The following is a 12,549-nucleotide window of genomic DNA, read 5'->3' as shown; positions in this document are numbered from 1 at the left end:
CTATTGCATCCTAAATAATTGATATACTATTGCTAGGTGGTTGTTATGGTATCCCAGGGCTTTGCAAGGTAGTTACTGGTTGTTGCTATTATATACCACATGGTTAATAGGCTATTGCTAGTGGACTTGTATTATTATGATGTAAGCTGAGATGCATGAAAAGTGTATGTCTGATGTGAAAAACTGTACACAAGGCCACCTTTCCTGATCAGACCGAATATTCTGGAGTTGAAAATGTGTGAACTGAAAACTGTGGGACCGAAAATCTGACCGAAAAATAGGAAAAACAAGAAACATATAAATCGGATAACAAGTGTTTAGTTGCATTATTTAAGTAGCTCCTACATAAAATGCAGCTGATTTACAGGATATTCAAATAGAACAGTAAAGCAGTGTAACATACACAAAACAGTGAACAGCAAACAACAGGATTTGTTGAACAGTGAAGAAAGTTTTTATGAACTTGTTTGTGATGTGTTTGATCCTTTGCGCATTTTTCCCCCTCAGGAAAGCTTCAGCCACAGTCCAGCCCCTGACACAAACAGGTGTATGCAGCACTGCAGAACAGACTAAGACTGCGTCCCAAACAGTTTCCAATGGTCATTTTTTTACACCATATTTAGTAGGTAGTGTGTGGTTTGGGACACAGCCCCAGGTTTATCTTTCTTTTTTTGAAATCAAAACATAGAACATAGTACTATCAGACGCATTAAAAATACAAATAGGCCTACAACAGTGTACACATGCAGAAAATTGGCTAGGGGCGGTACACATAGCTACAAAAACATGGTGAAGTACATGCATGCTTTAACTGTTTTTATAGCTTTTTATTTCAAGAGGGCTGGACTTATTCAGTAATATGTGCCGTCTCCTTTTCGAAGACAACAAAAAATGGCCTACATTTGTGAACATCCATCCATCCATCCATCCATCCATCCATCCATCCATCCATTATCTAAGCCGCTTCTCCGTCAGGGTCGCGGGGGAATGCTGGAGCCCATCCCAGCAGTCTTCGGGCGGAAGGCAGGATACACCCTGGACAGGTCGCCAGTCCATCGCAGGACATTTGTGAACATAAAACAATAAAAAAGCAATTAAACGCATAAGATTACCTCTGTGATTTTTCACAACACCATATAAGACATGTTTCCACAATAAACATTACTTTTCAACAATAAAAGTGAAGCTACAAGTGAAGCTACGAAGCAATATCGCGAGAGGGTTCACTGTGAGGCGAGAACTGTTCCATGTAAACTGCGCATGCGCTTGTTTTCTGACTTCAAACCGTGAAACCTGAACTTTGGTGAACTTCCAGTCATCCCTCCCTCCGCCCGAACAGAGGGAGAGAGAGACGTTTTCAGGAGAACTGAAGCGGTTGCAGCGTCCCAATAAGCCATAACGAGTCTTATTTGATATGGCTTGTGAGGGAAGAAATGGTAAGTTTAACTGTATTTTAATTCACCGCGAGATGTGGACAGTGCCGAGTTTTGAAACGTTCCCATCTAACGTTCGCTGTTATTCCTTTATAGACGACCTGATTGGCGAGGCTCTGTTGATCGGGTGAGTTTTTAGCTTGTCATTTCTTTTTACTTCAGGTCGCACCATTTAAGGTGGAACGGGAAAAAACTCTGGCAAAGCTGAGGCTAATTTTAGCTTCGTCTTCTGATCTGCTTTCCCGCCTTCCTGTATTATTCATGTGAGTCCAGTGCTAATTCCGTTGCTCCAGTCCAGGTGAGATTAAACCAGACTAGAAAATGTAAAATACAGCGCAGTTATTTATTAAAGTGTGTATGAAAGCAGAATTAGGCTGCAGGAATGAAAGCCATCCTCTGTAGGTTTCATTGAGCAAGACGTTTCCAGTAATCGAAAGTGAAAGCAGACTTAGTTTCGAAGGTTAAAATGAGTCTGTTTTAAATAAAGATGCTGCTGATCATTTCCAGTCGATTCTAGTCGAGTTTTTTGGAATTAGTTTTTTGTATAAACTAATCAGGTTCCACATTTTATTGGAAATAGTTTATATAATTGCTTAATTCAAATCACTGGATGACGGTTGGAGTTAAAGTGCACTACACTGACTCACCGAGTTTATATTACGGGATATTGTTCAGGTAATAAAGTGTACTGTACTGCAGAAATAGCTTAAATAAAATAGAAGCAAATGGTTTTATCCAGTGTGGAGTCATCGGACAGCATGTCTCATGGTTTAGCGATGATGGGATACGAGGGGACTTTCTTTTTGACAGATCATATCTTTGCAGTCATATGATCAGCCAGGCGTACCTATGACAAGCAGTGTGGACTGACCAATGTGACAATGATTTCCTAGCTCTAGGATGGCTTTTGGACTGCTACGCAAAACATTTTAAAAGTTACACAGTATTTTATCTTAATGGTATTCCTTGTGTGGTGTACTGTTAATACAGACCTGGACATTTTGAGGGATGTTTGTTGTCAGTCTGTGAATCCTGATAGTGTTTCATGAGATTGTGAGAGGCTGATTGGTTGGCATTACTGCTAGTGAGTGCTGATTGGTTAGCATTACTGCTAGTGAGTGCTGATTGGTTGGCATTACTGCTAGTGAGTGCTGATTGGTTGCATTACTGCTAGTGAGTGCTGATTGGTTGACATTACTGCTAGTGAGTGCTGATTGGTTGGCATTACTGCTAGTGAGTGCTGATTGGTTGGCATTACTGCTAGTGAGTGCTGATTGGTTGGCATTACTGTTAGTGAGTGCTGATTGGTTGGCGAGCGGAGCAGCTCATTGGCTGTTTGCGCTAACAGACGTCATGGACTTACATGAGGTGCCGTTTTAAACTCCTATAGCTCGAAGTTAAAAGCTCTTAAAATATAACAGCAGTGTTAAAATGTTTCGGTGTACAGTAAGTGAATGCATTCTTTTGCATTAAAATGTTTAAGGATTTATAAACTATGATTTTGCTCAAATGCTCTCTTCACTCATTCATTTTGGACTTGCTCCTTCAGGTTCTTTTTTTAAAGAGTGCCCGGCGGGTAAACCTCAGTGAGCTAATTGTTCAGCCATGCAAACGTTGTGAAGCAAAACGTGGTGCAGAGCCGCTGTGTAGTGCCTTTGTTTTCGCTGTTAGCTGTGCAGCCTTTGCATTCTAACTAGTAAATTATGGAGTCAAATTAGGGTCTTTAATGGTGACGAGAAAAAAAATATATCGCAAATATAAGATTAGCGTTTTGCATTTTACGTTCCTATTTTGTTTCTGCAATACTTTCCCTCTTTTGCGTTTCTTTCGTTTGCGCGTCACTGCTTTTCTTTGCGTTTCACATTTTACGTTCATCATTTTTTTCCGCGCTTCTCTCTTTTCTTTGCTCCGGTTTTACCCTCTGTGTGGGGGCGGGGAAAGAGGCGTGGCCAAGAGCGAAAGGCGTGTCGTGAACGTTCTGCGTCATCAGTTGGAGCCACCGTCACACAGCGCGGCAATTCGGTTTACTGGTATCATGGCAGACGGTCGCCCAGCTGGACCACAGGTATATACACTCTATAGATTGATGGTAATAATCGACCTGTGCTAGGCATGGTTGAGGAGGAGGAGTAACAGGAGAAGGAGGAGGGGGTGGGAGGGGTTGTCTCGGTTGCTGGACCTGACCTCCCTGTTGACTTAAGCTTTGGGTCAGCAAATGTATAAGAGTCTGAGTGGCCGGAGTGACATCAGGATACTGTTTCTGCTAAATATAAAGTGGCCGATAACAGTGTATTATACAGAGTAAGGTTAACCCAGCTAGCTCCATGACTAACAACCAACTACCTCCACATGCACAGCCTAAATTATGGTTCCTAAATTAAAAGTCTTCATTTAACATTTCTTGAAGACGTAAAAGCAGCTGCCACCAGCCCAGTCCACTGCTCAAACTAACTGAAGTTAGCTCGTAATTAATCTACTGGAGTTCATTAGTTTACTTTACCGTTTACGAAGATAATATGTTTAAAGAAATACGGTTTGGGATCCAGCGGTGGACGCCGTGGGAACCATTTGGCTATATAGTGGAACTGGTATCCATGTTTTCCATGTTAGCTAGCTAGCCGACTCTTCTCACAGCCCTGATCACACTGCACAGTTTAGTCAGTGAAAACAAATCTAGCTACCGAATTAGATAATATGTCTATAAAAGTCGATTATTACCATCAGTCTATAAACCTGTGGGCGACCGTCTGCCATGATACCAGTAAACCGAACGCCTTTCGCTCTTGGCCACGCCTCTTTCCCCGCCCCCACACAGAGGGTAAAACCGGAGCAAAGAAAAGAGAGAAGCGTGAAAAAAAATTATGAACGTAAAATGCGAGACGCAAAGAAAAACAGTGTGACGCGCAAACAAAAGAAAGAAACGCAAAAGAGGGAAAGTATTGCAGAAACAAAATAGGAACGTAAAATGCAAAACGCTAATCTTATATTTGCGATATTTTTTTTCTTCTCGTCACCATTAAAGACCCTAATTTGACTCCATAGTAAATGAGCATAATAAAGTGAAGTTGTATCAACAGATCCAAAAGTTGGAGTAGTTTGCAACCTGAAGCCCAGCAAATGTTTTGATTTTGAAATGTTAAAATGTTTTTTTTGTTGTTTTTTTTTTTAAGTGGTTTAATTGCTATGGCTTACAAACGGCTTTGTCCAACCTTATTTTGGGCTCTGATAAGGGTAATGCTTCAGATTGCAGTGATTTCTGGGTAAGTTCTGCAGCTGAAGTTGTCATTTATGTCCACTTGATCCTTTGCCACACCAAGGGCTAATCTAACACTTCATTTGAGCTAATAAAGTAATAGAATGGCTCTGGGGATTCCCTTAGGTGGAAATGATGAGGCTAATTTCACAAAGGCATGTAAAACTGTGTGGTCAGTCTCCTTCGTTTAAGCAATAGATGTACCCTAGATCATCACAGCCATGATGTGCCAAATATATCAATTGTGTTTTATATCAAATCCGCCCGATGACTGCTGGGATAGGCTCCAGCACCCTCCTGCGACCCTGATGGAGAAGCGGCTTGGAAAATGGATGGATGGATGGGTGTTTTAATATTGGTAGTTTCTGTTGCCAAAAAAGTATCTGTGTACGGGCAGAGCTATTAAAGTATTTTTAAAACTGCAAATGGCAGTATAAGGTACATATTGCTGCTGTTGGAAGAAAACCTTGTATCTCCATTTTTCAGTTTTTGACATAATTTGGAAATGCCTGTTGCCCTTTACATTGTCTGTTAATTTCATGAAGAATGGGCCAGAATCTGGTTCCTTTCAATTACATTAAATGTAAAGAAGTTTTTTTCTTTTTCTGTAAAGTTACCATTTTGGAGATATGAGGTTTTCTTCCGACAGCAGCAATATATTAGTATTTAATAGATGAAACTGAATGTGGTTTTGTTCCAGTCAAGTCTGCACAGCATTTCTTGTTTGCTGAATTACATTTGGTTTCATTCTTTTAGTTTGTTTTCATTTTAGTTTATTTAGTTGCTCACAGCTGCTGACTGAAAAACTTGTTTTTATTTGATAGAAGTACCTAATGTATCCATTTTCCCTTTCTTTATGTGCAAAAGTACAAACTTAGTAATGGTCAGCTGCAGTGTCAAGTGAGTCATTACTTACGACACAGTGCTGAATGGAATAAGACAGTTATTTTGCTGTTACCACAAGTAGGACAATTACAAACCAGATTGTGCTATGATAACTAAGTGTTGTATAATGAGGTATAGTACTGTGTGTTAACTGCATTATTACAGCTGTAGCTTTGATATCAGTATCTGTGTCTTTCAGAGTGGTAGAGGATCAGGTGAGGAACGTAACTACAGAAGTAGACACCTCGTCTCTTGGCCTTCCAAAATCTCAACCAATAGCCAATGCTCAAGACCAGATGCTGGTGGAACAGCTGGCGCTAACAATCAGAGTGATTGGCGACCGGCTGGATCAGGATCAAGAGTTTAATGAGTAAGTGACAAGACATGGTATTTTATTCCTCTTGTAGAATTGTGAGAGATCACATTTGCATTCTCTTAGACAAAAAATACATTTATCAAGCCAGATTTAACAGATTCTGTTTCAACTACACTAACAAAAATGATACACGGTCAGTATTAAGTTTATCAAACATATATATATGTGCCGTTTAAGATTTGATCTTGCTGATTTCAGGTTTGCAGCTGTTAAAAATGAATAACGTTAATGAAATGTTCTGAACTTTTTTGAGCATAGCCAAATTGTTTGAGCGTACCCATGTGTGCTTGTTATAGAGCGGCATTTTCATTATATATTGTAAATATATAAAATAGATCGCTCTCAGGAGCTCAGTGAATTCCATTGTACCATGATAGGATGCCACCTGTGCAACAAGTCCAGTCGTGAAATTTCCTCACTACTAAATATTCCACAGTCAACTATCAGTGGTATTTTAACAAAGTGGAAGGCCACGTAAAATGGCAGAGTGGGAGCAGCGGATGCTGAGGCACATAGTGCGCAGAGGTCACCAACTTTCTGCAGAATCAGTCACTACAGGCCTCCAAACCTCATGTGGCCTTCAGATTAGCTCAAGAACAGCGTAGAGAGCTTCATGGAATGGTTTACCATGGCCGAGCATCTGCATCCAAGCCTTACATCACCAAGCACAATGCAAAGCGTTGAATGCAGTGGTGTAAAGCGTCACCACTGGACTCTAGAGGAAAGCCTAACTGCAAAGGGTGGGCCAACATAATATTAAACCCTATGGATTAAGAATGGGATGTAACTCAAGTTCATATGTGTGTGAAGTCAGAGTGAATACTTTTGGAAATATAGTGTGCGCATATATATATATATATATATATATATATATATATATATATATATATATATATATATATATATATATATATATATATATATATACACACACACATATACATACATACACACATACAGCGGTTGAAATAAGTATTGAACATGTCACCAGTTTTCTAAGTAAATATATTTCTATGACATGAAATTCTCACCAGATGTCTAACAACCCATCCAATCCATATATGCAAAGAAATCAAACCATAGATGTCCATAAATTAAGTTATGTGTAATAATGAGAAATGACACAGGGAAAAAGTATTGAACACACTTACTGATATTTATTTAATACTTTGTGCAAACGTCTTTGTTGGTGATGACAGCTTCAAGATGCCTCCTGTATAGAGAAACTAGTCGCATGCATTCTTCAGGTGTGATTTTGGCCCATTCTTTCACACAAACACTCTTTAAATCCTCAAGGTTCAAACAACTGTAACCAATGCCGTCAATATGTTTTGCAACAATAAGGTTGTGAAGGTCTTGAGAGACCTCACTGGTTTTACCCATCATAAGATGTTTCTTGTGTGGTGCTTTGGTAATGAGACACCTTTTTATAGGCCATCAGTTGAACCAGCTGATAATAATTTGCACTCAGTGTCAGGATTGCTTTCTAATTATTAAAAGATTTCAGCTGGTGTCATGACTTCACATGGCTTTTTGCACCTCTCTTTCTTCATGTGTTCAATAATTTTTCCCTGTGTCATTTCTCATTATTACACATAACTTAATATATGGACATCTATGGTTTGATTTCTTTGCATGTGTTTTTTTGTGACCGATGATTATATTGTTGTCTCTCATTATAGCACTAAATGACACATTCTGTTTGATGTACATTAGCAGAAAAAAATAGAATAATCCAATAAAACGCAAATAATTTTTGCATGATGTCATCAGTCACATCACATTTTTATCACACTGCTTAAAATTTCAGCACCCCCAAGTTAAAACATCTTCCCGCGTCCCTGATCTTGCCGGAAGGTTAGCACGAGATATTGATGTATTTTTTCATTACACATCACTGCATTCAGTGGCATGAATCAAATAGTATGTAGTCTGATTCCTCATCATTGAGCTCACTGAAAAGAGATGTCCATTCCCATTTCCCCACATTCTCATTTTCAGTATACACCATAAAAATAAAACGTTTGACATGTTTCACTAAAAGATGCTTGGAGGAACAAGTGGATTCTGTGGCCAAAGCAGGACTACACAGTAACACTTTACCAGTAGATGCTACTCTTAATAACAGGTATAATTAAACAAGCTATCCATTCTTCTAGTGAGCTTATGTGATTAATTGTGCTCTATGGCAATAAACGAGAACGTCACAGAGACTGGTGCTCATCCCAAGTGTTTGGTTTTGTGAACATTATCTCTGTTCAATTCTAAAACAGTAGCCAATACAATTCAGTAGACACCTTTACTGCTGCTTCACAACAATCCAAAAAGCTCCATAACTTAATCAAAAGCAATAATTGATTAGAACTAACATTGACTCTGCAGTGATCAGTATGCAGTTTGCATTATGATGATGCATATTTGCAGACTGATAACACATGTGAGTCTGTGCTTGGTATTTTATTACTCAGTGAAATCAATTTTTTTGTTTTTAAAAAACTCTGATTACACGATTGTCATAGATTATTCAATTACTAAAACATTTAGCAGTAATGGCCCTCATACAGTCCAAATGCATAACTACATTAGAAGCTGTATAACTCATTAGCCACATTCACGTGCAGCCTAATAATCCAGTAATTATCCAACTAATAGCCCAATAGGAATAGAATACATCCATATAAACACCTCAGTCAGAATAGACTAGTCTGATTGAGGTCACTCAGAATACAATTTATATGTGATTGAACACGGTGGGTAATCCTGTAAATAATCGGTTAAATAGAAGAATAATAACCGTGTAAACGCCTGTGTCTGATTACATTTCTAGTTGGTACGTTCTGCGTATGTCTGTCACATCATGGTGAAAGCAGAGCCGGTTTAGAGGAGCCTGTTATGTCAAAAATATGACTGCTAATCAGCAGAGGGTGCCCGCGAGTGAGGCCTCAATGAATGGGAGTGAATGGAGCTCAATAGATAAAAACAAAAAGTTAAAATAGTTTATAATCACTCATTCAGAACAGAGTTTTAGAAAGTAGAAGGATGTAAATCACTAAAAAACAAACCTTGACTGCTAGAGTGTGATGATTGATGGGTGAGCGGAGATGAGGCTCCGTTTTAAACTCCTATAAATCGAGTTTGAAAGCTCTTAAAAATATAACAGCGGTGTTGAAATGTTTTTTTTATGCGGTTCACTGTTCAGGAAATGAATATGCCCTTTTACATTAAAAATCTTTAAGCATTTATAAACTATGATTTTGCTCAAATGCTCCATATCAACCCATTCGTTTTGGACTCACTCGGGAGCGCCCTCTAGCATCCGAGAAACCCAGAAGACACTGCAGAGTGGAAATTCTCCTCTCTACAAGTTCTCTGGTGAAAGTTTATAATGGTCAACATAGTGGGAGCAGAAATTGCTCTGCAGAGGAGACGAAGTTTATGCTCTGATCTTTAAAAGACGGCGGTAGGACGGACGTCCAGCTTGTGTGTCTCACAACACGACGTCTGCCTCTCGGCCCTCTTTAATAAGGACGTGTGCTCATCAAGCACTTAAAAACACACAGCTACAGCTCAAACACACTGCTGCTCGTCTCACACTGATGCTCGTTGTCATGGTATGGTGAGCATAAACACCTCAGTCTTCATCTGTAATCGAAATGTATTCATATGGATTGGCAAAAGTCTTTGCATGTGAACACAGACATTCAGTCTTGCAAACATCAAAACTTACCACTGCCGTTTTCTCCCCTCCTGTCCTCCTCTCAGCATGATCAACAGATTAGGACGTGTGGCTGATAAAAGCAGTTTCTGGAAGCTCGTGGAGAGAGTCTTCAGCAATGATGAGATTAACTGGGGAAGAATTATTGTGCTCTTCTACTCCATTGGAAAGCTGTCAGCGAAGGTCTTGCTTGTTTTCTTTCTTTAGTGCGCTGACCTGTCCTGTAGTTCTGTTTGCATTTGCATTGTAATTTCTTCTCTCTTTCTTCTCTAGATGGTACTTGCGCATTTGCCAGCAGTGTTCACAGATATAGTGGCTTTAAGTTTGGATTACTTCAGGAAAAAACTATTGCAGTGGATTTGCAACATGGGAGGATGGGTAAGAAGGACCAGTGCACACAACTCAGTAATTCTAAACATGCTCGTATGAGGGAGTCAGAAAATCATATGCATCATATGAAATCGTATACCTAACATATGATCTCAATCACAGCGGCAATGTGATTTCTGCTTGTTTTGTAGGAAGTCCCCCAATTGAATGATGCATTTGTATACATTGTTGGGGTATATTTTAATAGAAATATGTATAATTTACCAAATGAAAAGCAGACATAATTTTTTTTAGGTGAGCATGCAAGTCAAACTTTATAAACACTGTCTCAAACTGTGTCTTAAAGTGTCGTAATATACCTTAAATGTACCCCCAATGATAAAAGTGTGCTTTCACCAAAAAAGAACAGTGTATAACTGTCTAAATTTTAATCATAATCTTAGTGTTCCCTTCTGTTTTGTTCTCTACTCACAGATTAACAGTATTTCAGGAGTGACTCGATTCTCCATAGAGCAGTTTTCTGCTTCATCCTTAAGCAGCATCCCTCCTTCTGCTGGACTTATGCTGGTGTTCATCACTGGAGCGCTGCTGGGTGGGATCATTATGTGGAGACTGAACAGGTGCAACTGAGAGAAACTAATCAGAAAGAAAGTGAGAGTGAAGAGGGACTGAGGGAACGACCAAGCAGGCAGGCAGACAGCAGATGAAACAAATGTGACTTTAGGCAGGGAGCAATGAGAACAATCAAGTGCCAAAACATTACTTTATTTTATTGCAGTTAGATTTACAGGGAGAATGCACAGTAACGATCATGTCTGTAAATGTGCCAAATTTTAGCCAAATTGGCTATTTTCCAACTGTAGCGCCTGGGCAGGTACAGAAAGATGACCGACATTCTCAGAATTACATGAAACATGTATGACTGAATGCAATGTACCATATGCAATAAAGCATTTGTTTTTAGTTGATAAAGAATTATAAAATGACGATATTACAAAAGGGCATATAATTGTATATAATATGTATGTGTCTTAATCACTGGTTCTCTACAGAGAATACATTTCTGCACATTTTACTACAATATATTGTTAATGTACTGAATTTAACATATTAAAAAAAAAATTGACATGTACAAAAGTTATTACACATTTAACAAGGCGAGTTTCATTTTTCCAATATGTTAAACTCTGCAAATGAATGGAAATTGTGCTGTAACATTTGCAGAAAAGTTTGTTTACTGTAGAGGATGTGTTGACTTATTTTGACCTACAACATCTACAAAACAGCTCATTTGACTGGGGCTATTCAGATTATGCACACAAACACGATACACACAGGACGTTCAACATTTAATGCTTGTATTTATTTCTATAGAATAGTTTTATTGTCTGATTAAGAATCTTAATTATGAATTTATATTGGTCATAAATTGGAGTAAGAGAATTGCGAATGCAATTTATTAACTAGAATAGTTTTTGAATTTTTGAGAGTGACTGATGTCGTGATAAGAGTACTGTAATATCTCCGTCTGCACTTGTCACAGACCACAACACCAGCGTCTTTTTGTTAGCTTTCAGTCAGCAAGCAGGTGCAACTTCTACCTCATTCATAAATAGAGTACTGTCATTTGAATATAGATGAAAGCTGTAGAAGAGTTGTCGTTTTTATTGATCATATTATTGATTGATTTATATTATTCCACTGTAAAATAGCTAATGTGTGTTTTTCCTGGTACAGTTGCTATTTTCACAACCTAAAGAGCAGTTTAGTAACTTGGCCCATTTGGTTTGGAATCACTTGATACATTTTTTGCTATTTTATATACATGAATAACTTCCCCCAAATGATAAATAATGGTACGTTCTGTTTACATTAATGGCCTAGAGTTTTGATCCACATTCTCGTTTATATGATTATAGATAATTCATTGTTATAGATATTTAGTTGTTTTCTATGTTTCCTGCGCTCTGATCTGATGGCAAATTGAATAACTTTATACTCAGCAGCTTAAGTCTCAGTGTTCTACAGCTCTCTCAGTCATTTAGCTTCATCTATAGCTCTCCTCATCATTCTGGACACAACTAGCATTTTTTACATTTTTATTTACAGCTTCCTAAAGTCCTACAAATCATCCAAAAGCTAAAAGCAGTGATTCCAAACTTTTGAATGGTGGTTTACTGTGAGTGGTTTATGGTAGTGAAGTAGCGTCAAATAAAAAGAACTTCATTATAAGCATTATACTATTATATGTATACTTTGTGATGCACAGTTAATAAAGTTATGTATGCTTATGGTATGTCTGTATGTATGTATGCATGCTTAGATCTTGTGTAATTGCACCACCCCTGAATTCTGTATTACTTTATACTATTCAAAGAACTTTTTGGATTTTACTGGGCTTTGCACAGCAGTTTACTTTGCAATAAAAGATGAATATTTTCTAAATAAATGGCCGTAATAAAATGCTTTGTCTTTGGCTTGCGTGATAAATAAGTTAGAAATCACTGTACAGTGATAGAACAAACTGACAGTAAAACAAACTGCCTTTAAAGAAACA

The 12,549-nt window shown here is 38.3% G+C and overlaps 1 protein-coding gene across 2 annotated transcripts; it reads left to right on the top strand.

The window, feature by feature from the left end:
- The first annotated feature begins 1,298 nt into the window (after positions 1 to 1,298).
- Positions 1,299 to 12,455, top strand: LOC108427387 (apoptosis regulator BAX-like). Of its 2 annotated transcripts, none has more exons than XM_017697476.2 (6): positions 1,299 to 1,436; positions 1,530 to 1,560; positions 5,771 to 5,941; positions 9,710 to 9,845; positions 9,936 to 10,040; positions 10,467 to 12,455. In XM_017697476.2, the coding sequence occupies exons 1-6, from the start codon at positions 1,415 to 1,417 to the stop codon at positions 10,620 to 10,622; spliced, it is 621 nt and encodes a 206-aa protein (XP_017552965.1). In that variant the 5' UTR covers positions 1,299 to 1,414; the 3' UTR covers positions 10,623 to 12,455. The 2 variants fall into 2 exon arrangements, with proteins under 2 accessions (XP_017552965.1, XP_017552964.1); XM_017697475.2 differs by lacking the exon at positions 1,530 to 1,560 and adding an exon at positions 1,596 to 1,696 and having other exon boundaries at positions 1,321 to 1,436.
- Positions 12,456 to 12,549: the final 94 nt, after the last annotated feature.

The sequence above is a fragment of the Pygocentrus nattereri genome, chromosome 14 (assembly GCF_015220715.1).
Source record: "Pygocentrus nattereri isolate fPygNat1 chromosome 14, fPygNat1.pri, whole genome shotgun sequence".
Lineage (NCBI taxonomy): Eukaryota > Metazoa > Chordata > Actinopteri > Characiformes > Serrasalmidae > Pygocentrus > Pygocentrus nattereri.
This window is presented reverse-complemented; position numbering and strand designations above follow the sequence as displayed.

Bases quoted from the DNA above. Each gene is read 5' to 3' on its own strand.
- LOC108427387 (XM_017697475.2), top strand. The intron at 9,846-9,935 runs GTCTTGCTTGTT...TTTCTTCTCTAG, and splicing joins TTGGAAAGCTGTCAGCGAAG to ATGGTACTTGCGCATTTGCC. The intron at 10,041-10,466 runs GTAAGAAGGACC...CTCTACTCACAG, and splicing joins TTTGCAACATGGGAGGATGG to ATTAACAGTATTTCAGGAGT.